This window comes from Podarcis vaucheri (assembly GCF_965113315.1).
Source record: "Podarcis vaucheri genome assembly, chromosome: 3".
Lineage (NCBI taxonomy): Eukaryota > Metazoa > Chordata > Lepidosauria > Squamata > Lacertidae > Podarcis > Podarcis vaucheri.
Window position 1 is genome coordinate 12,809,876 of NC_138761.1, and position 24,284 is coordinate 12,834,159.

At 44.1% G+C, this 24,284-nt stretch overlaps 2 protein-coding genes across 6 annotated transcripts; one reads left to right on the forward strand and one right to left on the reverse strand.

The window, feature by feature from the left end:
* Window positions 1-1,999: 1,999 nt before the first annotated feature.
* On the reverse strand, window positions 2,000-7,317 carry RPS27A (ribosomal protein S27a). Its single transcript, XM_082218031.1, has 6 exons — window positions 7,227-7,317; window positions 7,077-7,141; window positions 5,601-5,655; window positions 4,974-5,059; window positions 3,157-3,288; window positions 2,000-2,184 (listed from the first exon to the last, which is right to left on the reverse strand). The coding sequence occupies exons 2-6, from the start codon at window positions 7,122-7,124 to the stop codon at window positions 2,035-2,037; spliced, it is 471 nt and encodes a 156-aa protein (XP_082074157.1). The 5' UTR covers window positions 7,125-7,141; window positions 7,227-7,317; the 3' UTR covers window positions 2,000-2,034.
* A 163-nt stretch (window positions 7,318-7,480) lies between these two features.
* CLHC1 (clathrin heavy chain linker domain containing 1) lies at window positions 7,481-23,574 on the forward strand. 5 transcript variants are annotated; one of them, XM_082217620.1, is made up of 12 exons: window positions 7,481-7,605; window positions 9,285-9,552; window positions 10,727-10,914; window positions 12,348-12,481; window positions 12,759-12,960; window positions 15,179-15,297; window positions 16,406-16,493; window positions 18,349-18,455; window positions 19,747-19,921; window positions 20,706-20,908; window positions 21,798-21,977; window positions 23,244-23,574. In XM_082217620.1, the coding sequence occupies exons 2-12, from the start codon at window positions 9,370-9,372 to the stop codon at window positions 23,438-23,440; spliced, it is 1,776 nt and encodes a 591-aa protein (XP_082073746.1). In that variant the 5' UTR covers window positions 7,481-7,605; window positions 9,285-9,369; the 3' UTR covers window positions 23,441-23,574. The 5 variants fall into 5 exon arrangements, with proteins under 5 accessions (XP_082073746.1, XP_082073750.1, XP_082073747.1 ...); XM_082217624.1 differs by having other exon boundaries at window positions 9,285-9,390; XM_082217621.1 differs by lacking the exon at window positions 7,481-7,605 and adding an exon at window positions 7,671-7,771.
* Window positions 23,575-24,284: the final 710 nt, after the last annotated feature.

Genomic DNA, 24,284 nt, shown 5'->3' on the forward strand with positions numbered 1-24,284 from the left:
CGCGGGTGGCGCTGTGGGTTGAACCAGAGCCTAGGACTTGCCAATCAGAAGGTCAGGGGTTCGAATCCCTGCAACAGGATGAGCTCCCGTTGCTCAGTCCCTGCTCCTGCCAACCTAGCAGTTCGAAAGCACCTCAAAGTGCAAGTAGATAAATAGATACCGCTCCAGCGGGAAGGTAAATGGCGTTTCCGTGTGCTGCTCTGGTTCGCCAGAAGCGGCTTAGTCTTGCTGGCCACATGACTCGGAAGCTGTACGCCGGCTCCCTTGGCCAATAAAGCGAGATGAGCGACTGGACCTAATGGCCAGGAGTCCCCTTTACCTTGGTATTTAGTGTCTAAGCAAGGAATGCCAACATGGTACCCAGAGAAATCACAAAGAGTTTCTTCCCTCCTATTCCTAAAATGAGACTTTATAGCATTTTATCGTAGTCAGAACACATTGTGGTGTGGATAGTAGTACCTGGAGGGACAAAAAGGTTGGCAGCCCGCTGCTCCAAGGAACAAGGTCTTCCATCATTCCAGGTTTGGAGAGGGAACTAGTGATGGCAAGAATCCTCATACAGTGGTACCTCGGGTTAAGAACTTAATTTGTTCTGGAGGTCCGTTCTGAACCTGAAACTGTTCTTAACCTGAGGTACTTTAGCTAATGGGGCCTCCCGCTGCTGCCACTGCACGATTTCTGTTCTCATCCTGAAGCAAAGTTCTTAACCCGAGGTACTATTTCTGGGTTAGCGGAGTCTGTAACCTGAAGCGTTTGTAACCCAAGGTACCACTACTTTTTCCGCCATCAATCCATACTTTAGAATCAGTATTGCTGTTTTAGTTTTTTCTGTCCCACCCAACTACCGTATATTAGAAATGGGCCATAAAATCCAGCAGGCCTAAGAATCTTAACATTTTGTGTTTTTTAAGTTTATGACTTCAAGGTGTGGAAACTAGGCAATAAGAACCCCCCCCCCCAAAAAAAAAAGCAAGCAAGAAAAAATGTGCCCCCGTCTCTGCTGTAGGCCCTGTTGGATTCACCTGACCAGCCCAATGAGCAGTAACCCTCTGTAAAGAGTTCTGCAACAGGACTTCTGTCCTCCCCCCACCCCGCAAGAGTGACTCTAGATTGTTCCAGCTGCCAATATGCAACACTTGCAGAGAGAGAATGACTAGAAGAGTGCAATGTTGCATTCCACGCAATGTATGCAAAATAAAGCAAGAGCTGTATCTGCTTATGTACTGTAACGGAAACAATTGCCCTCATTTTCTGTAAAAAAGGGGCCATTTGGAATAGATAAAAGGTAACTTGTACTATCTCATTGTTGGATCAGAGCAAGTATTTTATACTAAACAGGTAAGTTACAAGGCAGTTCAGTTGGTCAGAGCGTGGTGGTGATAATGCCGAGGTCGTGAGTTCAATCCCCATACAGGCCAGCGGCATGCTTTAGTTGAGATTCCTGCATTCCAGGGAGTTGGACTAGATGATCCTAAGTGTCCCTTCCAACTCTACAATTGTATTATTCAATGAAACAAAGCAAGCAAGAAAGAGTGTTTGTACTGGTCAAGAACTGCACAAAGGGCTGGCTCTAAAGTAGCCTTAGTTTTTAACAGATATGAGACAGGGCTTTCACTGAAGTTTCTTACAAAGGAGCCAGTGTGGTGTAGTAGTTAAAAGCGGTGGACTTGTAATCTGGTGAACTGGGTTTGCTTCCCCGCTCCTCCACATGCAGCTGCTGGGTGACCTTGGGCTAGTCACACTTCTCTGAAGTCTCTCAGCCCCACTCACCCCACAGAGTGTTTGTTGTGGGGGAGGAAGAGAAAGGAGAATGTTAGCCGCTTTGAGACTCCTTAGGGTAGTGAGAAAGCAGGGTATCAAATCCAAACTCCTCCTCCTATCAGCAATGCTCATGAGTAGCCCCATGTCTTCCATTTATCTACTTTCCCCTCCTCTCTGGTCCATTTAGCAAACATGTTAGAGCCCCTGCTTTGCACACTCAGAAAAAAACACAGCAAAATTCAAAGCAACTTTTAATTATTACAATAGACACATTTACTTGTCTTCTGGTTTGTTGAAGCAGTATGTCAAGCAGCACTTGCCACAGTAATGTCTGTCAAAGTGGCTAGCCATGAATACTCCAGCCCCACATTCCTCGGAGGGACACTCGCGTCGCAGGCGGCTGATTTTCCCATTCTCATCCACCTGCAAGAATAAAGGCTTTAAATCATATTGCATTTTCCATCTCCCTTGGAAAAAAAATACAGAAGCTTGACTTATGCAGTCCAGACTACCACTGCTTGCAATTTTTAGAATCACCAAGTTATCATTTAAGGTTACACTCTCAACCCCGATAAAATTTAGTCAAGCGGAGTGACCATATTTGTTGTTTAAGCATTAAATGCAAGAAAATAACTTATGCCCCCCCCAACAATTCAGCATAACTAAATGCCCTAACCAGTACTATTAATCAGTTGTGCTTATGCATTATTTCCAAACAGACTAAAAGGTTACATTTGTCACCAGGAGACGGCTCATGCTGGCTTTCTAACTAAATGCAGAAACAGCCATCAGTAGAAAGAATCTGTATCTAGCAAGAACCCGCAAGCTCTTCATAGGCAATTAATTACCGTATTTTTCGCTCCATAGGACGCACTTTTCCCCCTTCAAAAATGAAGGGGAAATGTGTGTGCGTCCTATGGAGCGAAGACGCCATAGCCCCGCGACCCTCTCCTGGCTGGAGAGGTGACGCGCGGCTATGGCAGGAGCCTCTCCTCTGCGCCTTTCCGCTGCTCCCTGACCTGCTCTTTGGGGCTGGTGGTGGGCTTCCCCCGCCCCAAAGAGCAGGTTGAAAGGAACCTGAAGCCTGGAGAGCGAGAGAGGTCCGTGCACACCGACCCCTCTCACTCTCCAGGCTTCCAAGGTAGCTGCCTGAACGCACCTTAAACGGCACCTTGTTTTACAGCGGGAAAACAAGAGGGGGAAAGTTCTCCCCCTCTCTGTGCAGCGCCTCCTGCCGCTTCACTGAAGGGGCGCTGGGCAGAGAGGGGGAGATTTTTTTTTCTTGTTCTCCCCCCTCTAAAACAAAGTGTGTCCTATTGTCTGGTGCGTCCTATGGTGCGAAAAATACAGTACCGCTGACCCAGTATGTCAATTCCCACATGAAGTTGCTCTTACCTTATAGTACTTAAGGACAGCGAGTTTCACCTTCTTTCTCTTATGCTTATTCTTCTTAGGAGTGGTGTAAGACTTCTTCTTCCTCTTCTTTGCTCCACCACGAAGTCTCAGCACAAGGTGAAGGGTCGACTCCTAGTTTTAGAAAGCGAACAAAGGACACAAAAATTTTGACAGCTGTAGTCATGCAACCGTTGGGAGTTGGGATGGACACAAGAAACCAAGATATAGGTGCTCTGCTCAGCCACAAAGCTTAATAGCCCTGGACAAGTTGCTTAGCACAGCCTACGTCCCAGGTGCTCTTTTAAGGAGGAGTGAGATAAAGAGTAGCAAATGGATAAAATACCAAAGCACATAACTGGCACTTTGCTGATGCGCTAAATAGACTGGAAATAATCTCAATGACTGGTAAATACTACAGAAGTCATTGGGTTGCTTTAAATAGAGTTGCGCACAGCAACTAGAAGGGCTTGTATGAGAAGCAACTCCCCCTGAAGCCCCCTGCAGACACACCCAAATTCTGTGAACTGTGCTGGATATTGTGTGAGAGAGAGAGAGAATAATTTATTCCAGAAACTGAGAAGAACAGAGAAGTTTAAAGCAGAAGGCTGAGATTGCTTTGTCTATGCAAGGACTTTTTCTGTGGAAACTGTTCTTTGGACATACGCAGTGTGACAAGAAGTGCTGATAACAATGGTTCTGTGTCACTTCTTGTGAGTCTCTTGCTTGCGCCTTGTGGTGAGAGAAGCAGAGTGAGTCTTGGACTCTTGCTGGACTCTAAGCATGCCTTGACCACGGCAGTGGTGAATGTCTGTATATATTTGCTACCAATATGCATTTATGCCTGTCAAGTAAACTTCTACACTCAACTGAATCTTTATGGTGTCCATGAGTGTTTACTGCCTACTGTGTGTACCCTTCAACCCCAAAGATGCTTCCAAGGAAGAAGCTGTGTTGAGATGTAACTCTGCAGAGTATGGATACTGGCACACATGCGCAGCAAAAGTGATGCAGGACCCAATCCTCCTAAATCATCCATCAAAGGTTGATGGATTGATCCAACAAACTGCTCTGGAATCCTTGGATCGGAAGCAGTGTATGAATAGATCTGTAGAAGGTCCCCCAACCCTCCAGAGTAGCTGCAATGGGAATGTGGGGCACATGAGAGATGGCAGAAAATTGATCCCTCTCCACTCTGCTGACAGAACTCTTATCGTCAGCTGAACAACACTGCTGGATGCAACCTACTGTGCTTTTCAAATCCAAGTTTGCTACGCTCACCTCACATTTGATCAGGTCAACACAACTTCTGATATTTGGGATAAGCTAAAGTCCAGTATATTCAGTTCACTACGCTCTTTGTTTTCATGTAATTAAAGCTCCAGCTTGTTTCTACTAAGGTTCTGTGTGCCTTTAAAGGCAGACAGGTTTAGATGCTAAAAGGAAAACGGCATTTTTCATGAAGTCTCCATCTTTAGGAGAGGCCACAGCCAACTGTTGTATCCTATTAACAATGAATATGTGGGACCAATGTCCACCTGCTATTACCACCTGGTCATCTTGTCTACTAGAAGCAGAATAATTCATCCTACTGGTACAAGATTACAGCATGCTCTTGCATTTTATGGTTTAGCAAGTACATGGGGTTCCACAATGGGGCTCCCCTCACTCAAACTGACTGGGATCGGGAGAACCCCCAGAACAGGCCAGGTGGAGGGAGGAACATTCCGCCTAGCAAGATGAAATGTTTGTGCAGACAGAACATTTGTAATAGAGTAACAGTAAATTCCACCCACTGTATTAGAACACTTAGTACATACCTTTTGAATGTTGTAATCAGACAGAGTGCGCCCATCTTCCAATTGTTTCCCAGCAAAAATCAATCGCTGTTGATCAGGAGGAATTCCTAATAGAGGAAAAATGGTGGAGTATGAGTAACTGATTCAGTTTTTATAAGAACATTTTAAAATGGCCTTTTAGCTCTAGGAAATACCAGGGCAATTTACAATATATTAAAACCGTCTAACATGCCTTTCTCTCAATGTATTCATGCCATGTCATTCATGTTAAGACACATTATTTAGTTTCCGATTATGTCAATAAACACCTTTTTGTTCTAGACTAGATACTTAGGCATTTATGCTTTTTTTAAGTATGTTTCCATCTATTTATTATCCTTTTGGGGAAAGCAAAATAAGCCTCATTCTACATGTACCCCAATTATACTTGCTAGCTTTTATTTTTAAATAAAGAAGGCATCATTCCTAACTGTATCCTGTTTGCTGCAGCATACTGAATTGACTCTGCAAGCATCATTCTATGACCTCCTTGAAGACCAAATTTGATGGAAAAGAATGGTACGGGTAAACAGAATTCTAGCAAGGAAGCTTTACTCCATAGTAGAATAATTTTTAAACCACAAGTTCCAAAACAAAAGCAACACCTACCTTCCTTATCCTGAATCTTGGCTTTGACATTTTCTATGGTATCAGATGGTTCAACCTGTTTATAAAAAAAGTCACCATTGAATTGCTTTACAGACTTAAAATAGTTATAAATTCATTACTGCTCCCATCCAGGTATTAGAACAGTACATGTATATTAGCTCAGTAACTTTGTTTAAACTAGCAATTCTTAAAATACACACACAGCCTTGGACAAGATAATGTTGGTTAACAGAGCAAACACTGAGTTCTTGTCATATTCTCTGTAGCAACATACAAACACGAATACTGCTCCTGTACTTTTAACAGCAGTTTTAACATACAGGAGACAAGGTTTTTCACAGCACAGAGATAAAATGGTTAGGAAAATGTTGATGCTTGGGCTTGTCAGCTGTCTCCCTTGCCATCACCAGGCTAGAATGGAAAGAATGCACATCTCCTTCTCAAACCTTTCAGCAACAGCAAGTGGTAGAGGCAAAGAAGGCGGTTATATTATTGCTGGCTGGGTTCTTTCTTCAGATATAAAAACACCTATCTTTATTGTGGGGACATGGGATGGGGGCAAGAGGAGATAAAAAAGTGCATTCAACTTATTATTGAATTTATATACCGCCCTATACCCGGTGGCAGCGAGGGCCACCAATTTAGGCAGCTTTAAAAGCAGATTAAACAAAGACATGAAAAACAAGGGCTATCAATGGCTACTAATCGTCGTGCCCACACACCAACTGCACAATCAGAAGCAGCATGCCTCTGAATACTGGGTGCTGCTGGGCAGCATCAAGCTGTGATGGAACTGCTGTGGTCTTCGGTTAACGCAAAAACGGGTGGGTTGGTTACAAGGCCTTTGAGCCCGGAAAAGTGATGGGATAGCCATCTTCATAAATATATAATTCTCTCATACAAACACACACACACATAAATATATCAGCTTGGTCTAAGGACCCAACTCAATGGATTCAAGAAAGGAGATCCCGGCCCAACATCAGCTAAGACCTTTCAGCTCGGGAGGTGGTGGGCTCATCCTCAGAAGATGGTGGGATCTTCTTCCTTGGAGGTTTTTAAGCAGAGGCTGGGTGGCCATCTCTCACGGGTGATCTAGTTGAGATTCCTGCATTGCAGGGGGTTGGACTAGATGATCCCCAGGGCACCCCCCATTCCCTTTTCTTGCAAGGAATCCTATTCGGAATAAGGGAATTTCCCTTTAAAAAAAGGGAAAAGTTGACAGCTATGCACTCTACGATTCTGTGATTCTATGAGCCACAGGCTTTCTCCCCCCCCCTTTTTTTCTTCTTTTTGGGAGGGAGCAGGTGGCGGAATGGAACTGCGCAAAATCCGCCCTTTCCCTCTAGGCCACAAACTACGGGGAGGGGGAAGAAAGGCCTGGAAGCCCAACTCTGGGGACACGAGGCGAAGAGGCCCGAGGATCAGCGGCCTTGCTCTGAACCCCTCATATGCTTTCTTTCTTCCCTCCCTCACCTCGAGGGTGATGGTTTTCCCCGTCAGGGTTTTCACAAAGATCTGCATGGCGGCGGCCGTCGGACCTGAGGAAGCAACGAGAGCGAGAAATGAGGCGAAGGAAGGCTGAGGGAAACGGAGAAGCAGGCCCCGCACAGAGCAACCACTCACCAACGACCCGCTCCCGGAATGGCGGACGCCGGAAAGAGAACCCGCTCGGCCGCGCACGGGGTTTCCAAGGCTAGGGAGCGGAAGGGAGGGAGGAAAACGCCGGCTGAGGCAAGGACTGCAACTCCCGTCGTGCACCGCCGCCTGGAACGTATGAGGAGGCATGACGGGAGCGGTAGTTTTTAAAGGCGGGCGCGTCCTCGGTTGATCCGGTGGCGAAAGGGCTCTTGGGAGTTGTAGGTTGGAACGTTGTAGGCACGCGGGGAGGGAGGGAGGGGAGCTATCTTTCCCAGCATGCACCGCTCCGAATCCACCCACGCAACCTGCGCCTTGCTTAGTGATTTAGCTCAGAGTTGGTTGCTTGCCGACAGTTGGCTCCTGGGTGAGTCCGCTGGGGCAGAGGGGCGGGGCGAAGGGGCAAAAGGGGCGGGGCGGGGCCGGTTGGCAGTTGGCTCCCTCAGCTGAGGGGAAGAAGAGGCGCTTTTCGCGCGCGTTGTTAAAAGGGCCCCAGAGCTCCCTCAGTGTGAGGCAGAAACCCTATTTCCATTGTAATTCTGAAGGACCTCCCCCTTTCCACATAATATCCTGGGCCGTATTTATATTAATTTTTTGAAGGCACCGCCCATTGGCCCAAAATAGGCTCCCAGAGAAGCCTACCAACGTGGTCTCTGAGATGGTCCCTGCCCTCAGGCACACGCAGTCTCCTCTCATAAAAAGACATGGCAACTTAGGAGGAAAGGGGATTTGGTAGGGAGGAGAGGAAAAAGCAAGCATAAGCACAGGTTCTCGCTTATTCATTTCATAAAAGTTGTGCTTACCGACTAGGGGGAAAAGCCTCAAAGTGGCTTATGAAAAAGGCAGAAAATTAAGGAAATCACGACCATAAACACGCAGAAGGTGAAACCTGCCACAGAATAGACTGCAACAAATTAAAACTCTGTATGACTGTAATCTGGATAACCAAAATGTTTTGCTCAGGCGCCGAAACGAGGAGTTCCAAAGTGTGTGTGCTGCCACACTAAACAACCTGATTCTTACAGATGTGCCACAGCTCTGGCTTCCTAGGAGAGTCAGGCCAATGGTCTGTCTAGTTCAGTATTGCCTACACTAACTGGCAACAGCTGGACAGGATTCCTGTCTCGGCCTTAACTGGCGATGTTGGGGATAGAACCTGGGGACCTTCCACACAGTCAGTGGGTCTTGTTGGCACTTAGGATCCTCATGGGACGGGGCTGATGGAGTTACACTCCTTCCTCGCTGATCTCCATGGCAGTTCAGCCTATAAAGATCTAATGGGTGTGCAAGGTCTGATGCGACAGTTTTGCAAGTATCCCAGTCCCAAGCTGCATAGGGCCTTACCATACCCTCCAACATTTCGCCAATGAAAATAGCTGCATCCTATTCCATAATCAGAATAATTTTATTATTTATGCCCCACCCATCTGACTGGCTTGCCCTAGCCACTCTAGGCGGCTTCCAACATATATAAAAACATGATAAAAAATTAAACATTTAAAAAGAAACCGTTCCCTATACAGGGCACCCTCAGATGTCTTCTAAACTTTGCATAGTTACTTATTGCCTTGGCTTGGTCACATAAGCGCCAGCATTTATGCGATGAAAATAGAGACGTCCTAAGGAAAAGCGGGACATTCTGGGATCAAATCACAAACTGGGACGGCTTCTGTAAACCCTGGAAAGTGGAGACACTTGGAGGGTTTTACATGCTAGTACCAAGACCTTGAACTTGGCCCAGTAGCAGACTGGCTGTTGCACATTCCAGAAACATGGTGTTTCACGCTGGCGGTAGTTTGCCCAGCAAGCAAACTAGTTGCTGCAGTCTGCAGTAGTTGCAGCCTCTGGACCAGCCTCACAAAGGACACTACTACTGCATACTTGCACAAAGATGAATTTAACATGACTATTCCACAGTGAGATGCTTGATTGCTGCATTCAGACCAGCACCAGTTTATCTGCGAATAAGTCCCACTGAAGACAGCGAGACAGGCCAGAGAAGTTCTAAATTATTTTAACAGTGTCCCTTTCACTTTTTTCTTTTAGGTTTTGACTGAAGTGTTTCGGTCGAAAGAAACAGCTGAGAATTCTTAACTTCTGTCTGCAGTAGAAGCTTAGCTGCTCCTCCGTCATGAAAGCTGCCAGTGTCAAGGCAAGAAAGTGCTCAGTGTTGCCTCCTATCATCCCCGAGGCGGAGAAGGAATTTCTGGAGAGCATCCAGAGTTACATCCACTCAGAAATCGAGAAAGTGGGCTGTACTGAGCAAGGACTGGCTGAAGAGTATTACATAATATACAGAAATGTGTTTGAAATGGTAACCAAGCACTGCTAAGAATATTTCGCTTTTCAAGACAAATGGGTGCGATCTTAGGAGTTTGGGAATGTATTCTAACTTTCACTGAAATCAGTGGCAAAATAATAATGCGCAGCGTTATATAGGACTTCTTAAGTGTGCAAAATGTTTCCCATCCATTTTTACCTGTAAGGTAGATCAGTAGTATTATCCCCCATATTGCATGTGGGAGGAGATCATAAATCTGCTCTGCATGAAGGAAGATCCCAGATTCAATCCCTGGCATCTCCAGGTGGGACCTGTCTGAAACTCTGGAGGGTCACTGCTCGTCAGTGTAAATGATAATGAGCAAGAGAAACCAATGGCATGACTCAGTCTGAGTCCACTTCCTATGTTCCTATGAGGCTGAAAAACAGCAGCCAGTCTGGTTCATGGTCCATCCTGCTAGCTACTATCCTGTGTTCCGCCCTGAGACCTTCGGGTATAGGGCGGTATATAAATTCAATAAATAATAATAAATATCCTGTACCTATTCCCAGTGGCATTTGCCAAGGAATCTACTGGGCCTGTGTTAATCAGTACTAATATGGATATGAACATTTTGTGACTGAGCTAGGCTTCATCATACCGGGCCTTAGTCCTGGAATGTGTCAAATAGCAAACAAACAAACTAACTAACTAACTAAACAGGTGTCTTAGTGACATGTAGCCAGTCCATCAATGTGGTGTTGGTGGGGAGAGGCATCTACACTGGCCCTTTCTCCACATGCTTGCTCATGGAGAGAAGGCTCTTTTTGCACCTATCCTCTTTTCAGAACAGATGGGCGGGTGGCTGTCCAATCCTGGCATTCAGTGAAATGTGGGCATGTTTAAGGGAGCTCAACGTAGGAGAGACTTAAGCAGTGAAAACAGCAGGAAGAACAAGCAGTCTCGCTTGTAGTGTAGATTTTTGAGGGGATATTTATGTACTTAGACCTTTCGCAGGTGCCCTAGGAGGTACTGGTGGGCACACTGGGAACCTCAGGCACCACACTAACAAGCAATATCTGCCATATGGAAGGGGGAAGGCTGCTTTGGTCTGACCTGGCAAGGAGGGGTCTTCCAGAGATTTTGGAATGAAGCTTTTTCATAACTTGTGCCTAGTGTGCTATAAAGCAGGGAAAGCAAATGACCGGCCTCTATATTATTGACACAGATAATAGAGCATGCTAATGCGTACAAGAATATCCTCACTACAATCAAGCAGGAATATGATGCCTTCATAGAAGCAATAAAGAAGGGCCAACAGAATGCCTTTTATCTTCATGGGAAATTAAAGATTTTAGCCTGCGAGTCTACAACTCTCATGTATTATAAGAACAGAATTAGTCAGCTGAAAGAAAAGTAAGGACCTCTTTGGCAACTGTTAAGTACATGAGGTGGGGTGGATGACCTTTCATAGCATATTTTTGAGCAAGTCTAGCACAACAGCATGGACTGTTTAAATGGACCCATTTAAAATGGGGTTAAAAACTTTTAATTATGTGCGGTTTAGTATCATATTTTTCATGGATCATGTTTCAGTCTAGTTCTCTGCCAGAATATACATTTAAAGTACTCTTAACACCACTTGAACTGTCATGGGTTCCCCACAAAGAATCCTGGGAACTGTAGATCGTTATGGGTGCTAGGAATTATAGCTGGGATTCTTTAGGGTGAGCCATGCCTATTAAAGTGGTATGAGTGCTTTAAATGTATGGTGTGGCTTCAAAGCCACACAAGAAAGTAGTGAAACTGCAACTCTTCAGAGTACAGTGGCAAGCTCTTGGGGAAGAAAAGTCAAGTAAAAGCAGCAAACAATGCTTTCTTTTAAAATTTGGGATGATTTTCCTAGTCTACTTTTAAACAAGCTCTTGACAATTCTGTCCTGGCAAGCATATTTTTCAGTCAGAGCCTTTGGTGGCTTGTTATTTAGTTTACTGTCTACTGATATGCTTTATTTATAAAATGTCTCTCCCTTCACCCCCCCCAAACCCCCTGCTCTTTATTGTTTTTAATCTGCTGTGGGTTGGTTTTTTTTTGGTAAGTTGTCTTGAATAGGACATCCCTATTTCCATCAGAGAAATGTTGGAGGGTATGTGAGGTAAAGAAATGCCTCCACATAAGAGCCTTTGTAATTTATAGGCCTGTGGACTCCATGTTTGTGGGTTCCCACGCAGCTGCTGTTCTGTTTGACTAAGTAAAGTTGCCTCAGACATCCCATTGGTGTACTTACTGAAGAAATCCAGCACAGGGCAAAATGCAGACCTCCAGACTTCTCTGCCTGACCCTTGGAACTGTCCCGAGGCTGCTCTCCTCACCAGTGCTTTTTTCTGGGGGGACGCAGGGGTAACGCATACCCCTAAACATTTTGTGAATCTAAGTTTGGCCTCATTGAGGGGCAGTATTTCAATATGAGTAGGAAAATGAGAGCACCCCTAAACATTTTTTTAGAAATAAAAGCACTGCTCCTCAATGTCCCTGCCCTCCAATCTCCTCTAGTCCTTTCCCCTGGCAACAATATGCCCTTGAACAGAAATAATGCTCTTTTGCTTGCCTGAATCAAGAGATGTGTATGTAGAAATCTCTGGTTTTGCATGATTGAAATTTCACCTACTGTGCAAAGGTAAGAGTAACAATTATCCCCCCTTCACTTTTGCCTCTGGCCCTGCCCATCATTGCCGTGTGGCCCCCACAAGGTGGCACATGTCAGAATGGGTGGGGGTGTCTTTGAACATGAAAGCCACTTAACGCAAGAGAGGCTGGATTAATATTTCAATGACTGTTTCTTTTCTCAGGATAAAAATAATTGAGAAAAATTCTGAAAGAATCACAAACTTGATACAGAAAGTAAGAGCATTAAGGCAGACATTCTCTGCAAAAGACTCTCCAATCCCGACCAAGACAATCAACCCTGCCACCCTCATTCCAGGTGAGAAGCAGCTCTCTTTAATATTGCAATCAAGTTTCTCTTAAATTTGGAGCATGAGCTGGCCATAGTTACAGACTTTTCACTTAAGTCTTGTGGATTTTAATGAAGGAAAATCAAGTAATGCAATTTAGCTGTCACACTTGACTTTGAGAAAATTGAATCTAATGAAAAATGACCACAGCTTTGATTTTGTTTTAACAAAGTTGAATTTCCAGGTAATCGGTGTGCTATCACAGCTGCGAGTTCACCGGAACCTATGCTCCTCCTTTCCCAACAGGCATCAGCATGAAAGATTCTCTCGACATCAATGCCCTTTCTGTCCACCTGGCTCACCTCCAACAGAGGGTGAGGGACCTGAAAGAAGACATGTTGACAAAGTACATCCCCCTGGAGAACACTGTAGACATTGAAGAGGACCTCAACCGTGCCCTTATCCAGCGAAATGAGGCTGAAAAACAGAATGAGCTGCTGAAGTTGTGGTATAATGATCCCCCTTGCAACATGAAATTTACCTTGTATTTAAAAGAGCTCTGCAGGGTATTATTTCTTTCAACCTCTACCGCACTCCTCTATTTTGGAGCTGCAGTAGCAATGCAGTCCTCTCTAGGTACAGACCTCATAATCAGGCTGGATCATGGCTTAGATCCCAGAGGTGGAATGCCTAATACGGTCATACCTTGTGTTGCGTCTGCTTCATGTTGCGTCTTTTTGCATTACGTTCCACGGCAACCCGGAAGTACCGGAACGGGTTATTTCCGGGTTTCGCCGCTCGCGCATGTGCAGAAGCGCCAAAGCACAACTGTGCAGACGCAGCGCTTTGAGTTGTGGGCATTTGACATCACAGACGGGCCTCCGGAACAGATCCCATCCGTAACACGAGATACCACTATAGTTATTAATTCAACCTCTGGTACGCACGGACACACCCAGAGTTGTTATTATTTTTACACTTTTATTTACAGTCAAAGCTTGGTTCCCAAAAGCCTCCGTTTTGGAACATTCCGGCTTCCGAATGCCAAAAACCCAGAAGTAAGTGTTCCAGTTTTTGAACATTTTTCGGAAGCCAAACATCTGATGTGGCTTCTGCTTGAGTGCTCCTACAGCCAATCAGAAGCTGTGCCTCAGCTGTTGAACATTTCAGAAGCCGAATGGGCTTCCGGGACGGTTTACATTCAACAACAGAGGTTTGACTGTATTTGTATCCCACCTTTTCTGCCAGAACTCAAGGAGGCACACAAAAATTAAAGCAAATACAGATAAAATGGGCAGAGCTGAAAACATATAAAGGGTTATCTTTCAAAAGCAATTAAACCACCTGAGGAATTAATGTTAAAAAGTATTTTCTAGAATGCAGATACTAAAAAATAGTACAGAGCCCTTTCCTTAAAAACCAGTCAGTTCCTAAAAGCCTGCCGGAATAATAATAATAATAATATAATAAGGCTTTACCTGCCAGTGGGAGGATAACAAGAAAGGGAGACAGTGTAGCTTGTCTAGGAAGAGAGTCCCAAAGACTAGGAGCAGCCACTGAGAAAGTCTGTCCTGCATCTTCACCGGGTGTGCTCGTGAAGGTAGTAGGACTTCCTCTGAAGATTGCAGAGCCCATTTTTGGGATGCGGGTGGCGCTGTGGGTTAAACCACAGAGCCTAGGGCTTGCTGATCAGAAGGTTGGCAGTTCAAGTCCCCACGACGGGGTGAGCTTCCGTTGCTCGGTCCCAGCTCCTGCCAACCTAGCAGTACGAAAGCAGCTCCAAGTGCAAGTAGATAAATAGGTAAGGTAAATGGTGAGAAGGTAAACAATGTTTCTGTGCGCTGCTCTGGTTCACCAGAAGCAACTTAGTCATGCTGGCCACATGACCCGGAAACTGTATGCCAGCTCCCTCGGCCAATAAAGCGAGATGAGTGCCGCAACCCCAGTCAGTCACGACTGGACCTAATGGTCAGGGGTCCCTTTACCTTTACAGATAGCTTTGACCTAAGCCATATAGTTAGGCTAGTACCAGGCAGATGGATCAGTGGTTCTCAACTAGAACATAGTGACATTCATTTCATTTGATGGGGAGGACCAACAGCACTTAGGCCCTGGTTCAGTTCCCTAGCATCTTCTTGTCAAACAACCGCTGCCGAATCCAGCACCTCTCCAGCCCTGTTCAAAGGATGTTTGGGTTGGTCTCTGTTAGAAACTAGCCATGAGTATTACTAATATACAAAGTAATTATGACAATATGTTTATCTTTGCATAAAAATTGGGAGAGAGATTGATAAGGATTTATACAGAGATTTATAGATATTTGTACACGTTACTTGGCTGGACAACTGCATTTCAGTATTCAGATAAGTGAGAATTTTGAAGGATGGCTGTGTTTCAGTCTGCATATTGTTTTGGAAATTGCTAATTAAAAAGAAGAAGAAATGGCTAAATTAGGTCAGTTTGCCTGTAAACGCAACCGGAATTGAATTTCTCCCTCATCCCAAATTGTGAGCCACTTGATGAAGGAACATGCAGTAGGAAAGGTCTGTAGCAAAGAAAACTCAAGTCCTCTGTTTTGAAGAGTAAAGGGAGCAAGATGATAAGAATAAAGGTGTGGTTGGGGGAAAAGAGAAATTTAGGAGGAATCACTAACAGGGAGCTAACAAGAGCCTTTTGATGAGCCACAGCCAGGCAGCCAGTTTCACGCACTATTCTCTCCTTTGTAGCTTTTATCGACTATCACAGTTTGTCAACATTGTGAATATCTGGGAGAGTTCAGACAGGAGTTTAGAAACCTTGCAGCAGCTCATCATTCAAATGATAGAAAATGAGAAACTTTCAAAAGGTAAAATATACGAGTTCAGATTTTGCCATCTAACAGCAAACCATCAAAGGAGGACAGGGAAGAACATTTGTCTGTGATGCATGCTGAAACAATTGATCCATGTGGCAACCAGCAATGCTAAAGTTCCCTTTCATTTTGAAATTATTTGCCAAGGTAGGGCTTGCCTTTTGCCCCTTATGCCAATCTTTCGGTCCCCTGATCTGTTCTAGCTCATTCATGCGGGCGGGAGAAGGCATTGTTTTCTGTTTCTATCACATGCAACACTGCTGCAGTTCCTCTTCTTGCTGTCTGCAGAGGTGAAACTGCATAATTTATGTAATTATGTAACTTATGTAAAATAAATTTGTCATTATGTTATTCTGCCCCATTCATTTCGCTGCAAAGGAAACACTGTGCAAATGAGAGGAAACATAATCAATTATGTATCGTGTGCAGATTGAAAGAAACAGCCGATTGTATTCACTGGGTTGTTTTTGCTTCTGGACACATGAGACAAATAAGAGAACACTGGCAACTTCTGCTCTCATTTCTGTTTTCATTGGAATGCTCCGGCATCCTTATTTGTCAGTTTTCAAATTTATATCTCTGGAGAATTCCGACAAGCTACACCTTATGCTCAAGCTGATTCGTTTCCTGCACTCTTTCCTTTGACTCATGTGCTAGCAAATCCTTTCCTGAACCATCCTAACTTCACCTTTCATGTTCCATCATCTCCAGCTGACCTCCCCTTACTTCTCTACTACATCCAGTCCACACCTCTCATTCCTGTCTTTCCTGCCCACTGCAACCTAAGCCTTTTGAACAGAGACTATGTCACTTCTGAATGCTGCACAGTGTTTGGAAAACAGCTGGCAATGTCTTTGGGCACACATTTGCTATTGGCTAAAATTAGTTTAACAGACCTTCCTCTCCCCTGAGAACCCTGGGAAATGTAATTCTGCGGTGCAGAGTAGAGCTCTCTAAACAGAATTCTCAGCACTTTCACCAAACTACAAGAAGCCATGTCATTTAAAGTAATACTAAAATGATGTAAACCTGTGGTTCCTGGTGGTTCTGTTTTCTGAGAGCATAAAATGGTAACTTGCTATGAATGGCTTTCTCTATTCAGATACACTTGCCAGCAGCATTTCCAGCGTATTTGAACATGACCCCAGCAAAAGCAAAGAGGCTGAAGACCTGATTGAATACATTGAAAGGTAAGGTGATGGAGCATGCCCTTTAGTCTGTTCCCACCACAACTAGCGCATCAAGCACATTGTGGTCATTAGACTGCTCGACTGAACAGAGAGCAGCAGTACAGTGGAGATCCTCTGACAGCTGCAGCAGTGGGCACAAGCAGTCTCCCTCTCCCCTCTGTGACATACTGTTGGTGTGCAGATTGTGGGAACATTAAGGAAGGTAGGAGAGGATATATTGTTTTGATACTATCCTTCCTCACTCACGCTAGTGAGTAAACAGCAGAGCACATTCCCTTTGCAACATATTGGAAGCAAGTTGATGATTCATTAGAATCCTTTAATTAAGCAATCCAGTCTGGCTTGTCCAGTCTGGATTGTTCCTGGTAAGTTTCCCCTTTATTTCCCCCTTAAAATAATAATAACACGACACAATCTTCTTTAAAAGTAAGAATAAAGTTTTACTCGCATTCAGTTCACAGCAGTAATCTGAAGGCATGCTTTATCTTGTGGTTACAGTAAAAAGAAGTCTGAGCTACATCTCAGACTTTCTGCTTGTGGGCTACAACCTATGTGAAGGTTGAGCCATGCGCTGGCTAAGAGCCATGAGACTCCAAAAGTAAGAGACTAAGAGTTCAAGAGAGAGATGGTTGTGTGGCCAACCCTTTTTATCTGGTCAGTTAGGGTCATCTACCTGGTCACACACGGGGAGGAAGCTCCACACAGGTATGACAGGAAGTCCTCCTTGTCTGGAGCCACATTCCCCTATGTGTCCATTCTAGGCAACAGGAAAATGTTGTACTTGACTGCTCTAGTAATAATACATCCCACACAGATGGGGACATGGCATACACAGCCAGCAAAACTGCAGGGAAAAACAGAACTGGGGAGATGTAGCAGGAAGCAAAGAGCATCCCTTACCAGTTGGCTGTGCCAAACAGAACTGCTTCTTCTACTCCTTAATAGACAGAAGTATTTGAGGGCCAAAGTTAGTCATTAGCATGGGCTGCCCCAGAGATCTTGGATAGGCAAGACACTGGTAGAGAATAATGTCAGGAATTGATGTAAGCTTATGAGGAAAATGGAGGTGTAGGGAAGGAGAGAAGCAAATGGCGTCTTTGGGCAAGAGTTTGCTGGAGAAATGGATTATGAAGAGAGCCGTAACCAAAAAGACTAATGGAACCAGAGAGATGGTTTTCTCTTTCTATTCAGATGAGAAAACGCCATTTCCCTGTTTCACTTCCCTCTTACCTCTCCACGGCCCCCTCCCATTTATTTAACATCTATACAAAACCTCAGAGCCGGGTTATTCAGAGGCCCTTCTTTGTGTGCCTCCTCTATGAGAGACCTGGAGGGTGGCAACACGAGAATGGGCCTTTTCTGTGGTGGCTCCCTATTTGTGGAATGCTCTCCCCAGGGCTTCTTGCCTGCCGCCTTCATTACATATCTTTAGGTACCTGGTGAAAACATTTCTCTAACCAGGGGCTGATTAACATTTTATGTCCTTTTTAAATGGGTTTGCGGGAGGGTTTTGTTTGTTTGTTTGTTTGTTTGTTTGTTTGTGTTTGTTTTTATTATATATTTTATGTTCTCATTTTATATTTTTATGTTTTGAATTGCCCTGTGGGTGGTATACAAATTGAATAAACAAAACAGATAAAAATGGGGTCAGCAGGCTGGAAAGAGATGGTTTGCTCCTCACCACAGCTGTCCTGCTGTACACAGCAACATAGCAAGAGCATGAAAGAAGAACATCTTGCTATGTATTTCTAGTTTGACTATCATACCCATGTTACACAGCTTCTGGGGTTGTGTCTGGCTAGTGTACATCCACTGCCTGTGCCTTTGAACTTGTATGTTCTTTAACCTGTGCCAGGTTCAATGAACTGTTTTCCCGTAGTCAGTTTGAAGCTGCTGCAATATATGCAGCAAACTGTCCAAGAGGAATCCTCCACAATGAAGAAACCATGGAGAAATTTAGGGGTATGTATGTATGTGTGTGTGTGTGTATGTATATGATTTATTAGTCACTCAATAGATATATATAATTTTCTAAACTGCTTACAAAAAATTATTAGTAAGGCATAACATAAAAGCAAATAAAACACATTGCAGTAATAATTTTAGTGACCCATAAACAGATCCAGCAAAATAGCAAACCTTTAGCAGCAGAAAACAGCAATAAAAAGGGCATTTACCATAACCTTTTAAATCCTTGGGTGAAGAGAGAAGTTTATGTCTGGTGCTGAAAGGATGTTAATGAGGGAGATCCTCGGATGTGGTCTTTCTCCCTTGCAGTTTCTTAGATCAGCTAACTTCCTCTAGCCGTGCTGTTTCTTGTAGCACAAACCACTTAAAGCACCTTAACAACTAACATTTATTAGGTATGAGATTTCATGGACAACACTTCCTGCATCTGATAAAGTATAGTCTACAAATGCTTATGTCATAATACATTCATTAATATTTAAGGTTTTATATGACTTTCCTGTTTTAGATCAATCAATATAGTGCTCTGAGTAGCATAATTAGTATGTCAGATTAGACTATTAAAAGAGTGCAGAGAGATACTCTCAGTAGCAGACACTGAATAGCCAACCTATCAGGGATGCTGTAGCAGAAGATTTTCTGCGCTGGAAGGGGCTTTTGAGGTACCTTTCAATTTTCTGATTCTGTAAGGTACTACAAGACTCTGACAGCCAAACAGACAGAATCAACCAAAAGAGCACCCTAAGTAGTTGCATTAGTGTAGCAGGTTAGAACATTATGTAGATAGATTTTCTCAGATTTCTTTACACCTGAAGGCTCATCAAAGCCTGTAGTATTAAAATGCCATTTTTTAAATATTCCTGGTTGCTACCTTACTTTGTGATTGCGCTGGATTAAAAAAATTAAAACTGATAGCTAACTAAATATATTTGTCCCTCTGTCCTTTTAAACCCATCATTCCCCACTTTCCACAACTTGTTTCCCCCCTCCCTCCTTCTCTCTGAGATTTTCCTCATTTCTTTAAATCTTATCAGCCCTAAGATCAAGCAATTATATAAATCCAAGGTTGGAATTAAGGCTCCCTTAGTGGAGAATCTGAACTGAGGAGGAATCAGCAGTGCAGAGAAGAAAAATGCCCAAGCAAAAGCATGTTGTTGTTGTTGTTTAGTTGTTTAGTCGTGTCCGACTCTTCGTGACCCCATGGACCAGAGCACGCCAGGCACTCCTATCTTCCATAGCTTGCTTAATTTTTTTTAAAAAGAAACTTACTGACTTCCCCTTTCAGGTGCTGGCCCAATCAAAGGGAAGGTTCTCCCTCTGCTCATGTACTGCGAAGCTCTAATAAGCACATGCATAGCTACTAAGCAGCCACTTTCAAGCCATTTGGTAGCTGAAGCCATCCAGTGTGCCTTGAATGAGAAACGGTTAGACCTGGTGATGCACTGGGTCACCATCCACAGGTAAGTGGCCACTCGGAGCATGGGTTAAACCACAGAGCCTAGGGCTTGCCAATCAGAAGATCGGCGGTTCGAATCCCTGCGACAGGGTGAGCTCCCGTTGCTCGGTCCCTGCTCTTGCCAACCTAGCAGTTCGAAAGCACAAAGTGCAAGTAGATAAATAGGTACCTCTCTGGCGGGAAGGTAAATGGCGTTTCCGTGTGCTGCTCTGGTTTGCCAGAAGTGGCTTTGTCATGATGGCCACATGACCCAGAAGCTGTCTGCGGACAAACGCCGGCTCCCTCGGCCTATAGAGTGAGATGAGCGCACAACCCCAGAGTCAGTCACGACTGGACCTAATGGTCAGGGGTACCTTTACCTTTACCTTTTACAGGCCAGGATGAGAAGTAGGGGAGCAAGCAGGTTAGTGGTCAACAGGAAGCACCTGAGCAGAATCTCAGAAGTTACTTTCCCAGCATGGGAATCATTTGGGTAATGCTCAAAGTCCTGGAATGTGCAGAGAGAGTCCTACACCAACATTGCCTTATGAGCAAGACTTTTCTCAATTCCTTGTTTTCTCTTCCTGTTCCTTTCTTTTTTTACTTTGCATCACTTAGATTATAAATTGTTATTGTATTATTATTATATTTTATATTAGTTATTCTCCCCCGCCACTGAGTCTAAAGTCAAAGTGAGTTACAAAATGATCCTAGGTATCATTATTTCAATTATTCCACATTGAAATCCTTCACAATACCCCAAAGCCTGATAAGTCCCTAGAATGTTTAATTGCTCTTGTTTCCCCTAGACTGGCATTCTGTGAGGAAGCCGGCGATGCGATCTTCAATTATGCACAGATGGATAAGCACAATGAGTCCCAGTGCTACGCTTTGGCTCAGATTGTCTACCTTGAATGTGGAGCGCACAAAAAAGCTGCCCTGTGCTTGTGCAAACAGGGACAGATCTACGGAGCCATGGATTACCTTCAGCAATGCAAACGCTTTCCCAGAGGTAGATTCCCAAGTCTTGTTAATTTATATCTCACTGCAACCTCGACAGCAGTGAAATTAACCAAAGATCTGTTTAAATCTTAATCTTCTTCTGAAAAATGGCAAGTGAAAGAGCCTAGTGAGCATCCTTCAGCGAGGAGTTTCACAAGAACAGCACTAATACTTAGAAGTCCCTGTTCCTTGTAGCTCACATGCCTGACTCCAGAAGCCAGAAAAGGGCTTCCCCTCCTGATCTCAAATGTTGGGGATGGTGATGATGCATCAAGTAGCTGCTTTTTCAGGCCTGAATTACATGTGTTATTTTCCTCATTCAATGTTAAGCTATATGTTGAATGAATACAGTGGTGCCTCACAAGACGAAATTAATTCGTTCTGCGAGTTTTTTTGTCTTGCGAATTTTTCGTCTTGCAAAGCACGGTTTCCCATAGGAATGCATTGAAAATCCAAAAGGAAACAAACTAGCAAGACGTTTTCGTCTTGCGAAGCAAGCCCATAGGGAAATTCGTCTTGCGAAGCAACTCAAAAAACGAAAAACTCTTTCGTCTTGCGAGTTTTTCGTCTTGCAAGGCATTCGTCTTGCGAGGTACCACTGTAAATGCTTCTCAGCCATTTTCAAACACTTTTGCAATGCTCTGTGTGTGAGAAAGAGGAAGTGATTATGGCTCTTCCCCTCTCTCTGTTGCTTATGGTTTGAAACAAGCATTAGCTCTACATGGAAAATAGTTCATTTGCTGTCCATCCATGGGATCCTCAAGTCCACCTTGCCTTTTTAAAGATGGTAGATCTCTGCTTGCCAGCAAAGAACTGTGCACCTCGTGCCCCACTTACTGGCATGGTTGATTGTATTGTTTGCAGATGGCCTTTCTAACGGAATTGCTGTTTGTTTTCAGAGGACTATATCTTCCTACTGCAACATTGCCCAAATGTAGAACTCATGCGCTGCCTAACTCAAGAGTGGAATGGGCATCCACCCTTCTTGTCCCTCGGGGAAACAGTCCTGACGCTCATCAACACAGAACACAAAGTCATTTGCATACGATTGTTGGAAGATATTTCCAAGGAAGGCAGGGGTGAGCACAGCTGGGTTTTTTTCAGTAGAAATGTCACTGCATGTACTTGCAATTTATCCCATATCTACAGGCACCTGTATATTGCAGGTATGTTTGGCCTCACAAGGGTAGGTAGTGGATGGGGACAGGTGGAGGATTTTAATCAGGAGCAGGGGCTGCAGGGATGCAGTCCCAACTGGATCCCTCTCTGCTCTCAGCTTCAATTAAACTTTTAAAAACAGGTGAGAGGTCTCCCACTGCCATGTCTGTTTTTGGCCTTCATACCATGGGCTTCAGGGACACAGGTGGCACTGTGTGTTAAACCACAGAGCCTAGGACTTGCCGATCAGAAGGTCGGTGGTTCGAATCCCCGCAACAGGGTGAGCTCCTGTTGCTCGGTCTCTGCTCCTGCCAACCTAGCAGTTCGAAAGCCTGTCAAAGTGCAAGTAGATAAATAGGTACCGCTCCGGCAGGAAGGTAAACGGCATTTCCGTGCGCTGCTCTGGTTCGCCAGAAGCGGCTTAGTCATGCTGGCACATGACCCGGAAGCTGTACGCTGGCTCCCTTGGCCAGTAAAGCGAGATGAGCACCGCAACCCCAGAGTCGGTCACAACTGGACCTAATGGTCAGGGGTCCCTTTACCTTTACCTTTTAAGTTGGAGAAAGGTGCTTTAATTGGATATGTGATGCAGATGTTCATTACGTTTATGTGATAGATTAACTCTGTTGCTTTTACTTAATTAGCTAATCAGTTAACATCCTTTCATAGAGGACAATCTGACTAAAAAGTCAGCATGTTTAACCTGTGACTAAATGTAGCAATTATTTATGGCTTCATTTTACCCCAGCTTTAAGATTTAAGCTTTGAAACATAATATTAACATGGATGCCATTGTTCTAAAGACCTGCTCTACCGTGGCATCTTACGTCTGCTGGGACATAGTTCAACCTTGCAATCCTCAAAAGTCAATCTGAGTCCAATGGGGCTTGCTCCCAAGAAAACATGCATAGGTTGCAGTTAATCAGTGCAGACCTCTGTGGTGTTAGGTTCCAATCCTTTGCATACTATCTTGGGCAAAACCTGAAGAATGCAAATTTACTTACTGAGAGTAAATACCATCAAACTCAGTGGGGCTTCTTCATAGACATGTATAGATCGCCCTGTAATGGATGTAGGATCCTATCCAAAGGTATGCATGTTTCTGTTTTCTACAACTCATGATTCAAGCAGAAAGGAAAAGCAGCAAGACTTTATTTCACATTTTTCTTTGTTGAATGTCCTTACAGACGTGCTGGAACAAATTATTGTAAAGGATAAAGAATGTAACGTGGATGGCTGGAAGGAAATAGCTGAAATATGCCAGAGTATTAGGAGAGAAAAACTATCCAAGTTTCTTATCACGATCCTGGCTGCCCAAGCAGGAGTGGTTGAAATTCCTGATAGTGCAGAGGATGCCAAGTTAATGGAACACGTTTTCTGGTAATTTCCCTGCAAATCACACGGGGGAGCTCTTGGCCTCCAGAGTCACTTCAACTGGGTGAAGACTCAACAAAACCTGACTTGTGAATGTGCTTTCTTCTTAGAAACAATAATATATTAAACACCTGGGTGCCTGTCCTTATTGGGAGAGATGTTTGTCATGGCAAAATATGACTGTGTTGTTTGAAGTCTGTATTTGATTTGGTTTTGGATACCGTCGTCCTTGTTTCACATAAGACTTGTTCCAGAAGGGTAGCTGTGCTAAGTCTGTTATAGCAAAAAGCCTGGGGCAGATTTAAAGACTCTGTTGCTAGCAGTTCATGGTCATGGAGTTTCACGTTCATACTAAAATTATTTTCACTTCATTTCTCCTCTGATTTCATTTTTGTCGCCCAACTTTTTCTTCTTCCGAAATAGTTTCTGTCCACATGACTTGGTCTATTATTTCAAATTGAAAAATTCCATATTTGCACAATTGCACCTATGCCACTGGGCCCAGTGGTTGAAATGCTCTCTCACTCCCTCACTCCCTCTAACTTACATGAACACAATACCCACCCCAAAAGACTTACTCAGGGCCTTCCCACATGCCATACAGGGCTAACATTTTGATATATATTTTTTAATTTCTCCAACATCTCTACTCCCAGGTAGTTGAAACAAAAAATAAATCCTTCCAGTAGCAGCTTAGAGACCAACTAACAGGTAGTTAGGCTTGCAGACTTAATTTATCAGAGAAGCTTTTTGTAAGACAATGTAGCCAGGATCATTCATTTGTGAAGGGGTTGTTGTTGTTTAACAAAAAGCAGGTGAGGTGGGGAGGCTGGGCAAATCAGAAGTCACTTGAA